Genomic DNA, 475 nt, shown 5'->3' with positions numbered 1-475 from the left:
GATAAGTGGGGACATGCTAGTGAGCTGCATCTCCAGCCTCCACCCCCAAGGCTCCCCCAGCCCACTGCCCACCCCACATCACCCTGCACCACCCTTCCCCACACCCTCACCGTCTCTCCTGGCAGAGGCTTGAGCTTGCCATCACGAGCAGCCGCCTTGGCTTCCTGCAAGTCCCTCTCCAGGCTCTGCACCAGACCCAGAGCTGAGTCTATCTCCAGGGGTCCACACGCCTCCTGAGCCTGCAGTGGGGGAGAAGGGAAGGTGAATGAGGAGACCACTGAGACTACCTTGCTGCAGCATAGACCATGACCTGCCACTGGACTGTCCCCACTGTCCCACCCTGCTCCACGTAGCCAGTGTCCTGCTGTGGGACAGGGCCCAGCCTCTCACCTTCTGGGCAGCCGTGCGGAGCTCAGCCAGAGCCGCGGCCAGGTTCTTGGCACACTGGCTGAGTTGCATCGCGGAGGCTTGGTCT

At 63.2% G+C, this 475-nt stretch overlaps 1 protein-coding gene across 1 annotated transcript in view; it reads right to left on the bottom strand.

Moving 5' to 3' along the window:
- Positions 1–475, bottom strand: part of LOC104530962 (talin-1-like) — a gene marked incomplete at its 3' end in the record, with an annotated part of 15532 nt that overhangs the window by 381 nt on the left and 14676 nt on the right. The window contains 2 exon segments of the mRNA XM_029086933.1: positions 44–239; positions 391–475. The exon segment at positions 391–475 is cut by the window's right edge and continues 8 nt beyond it. Of these exon segments, the coding sequence (XP_028942766.1) occupies positions 44–239; positions 391–475 (281 nt within the window).

This window comes from Antrostomus carolinensis, unplaced genomic scaffold (genome assembly GCF_000700745.2).
Source record: "Antrostomus carolinensis isolate BGI_N321 unplaced genomic scaffold, ASM70074v2 scaffold4629, whole genome shotgun sequence".
NCBI classification, from domain to species: Eukaryota; Metazoa; Chordata; class Aves; order Caprimulgiformes; family Caprimulgidae; genus Antrostomus; species Antrostomus carolinensis.
This window is presented reverse-complemented; position numbering and strand designations above follow the sequence as displayed.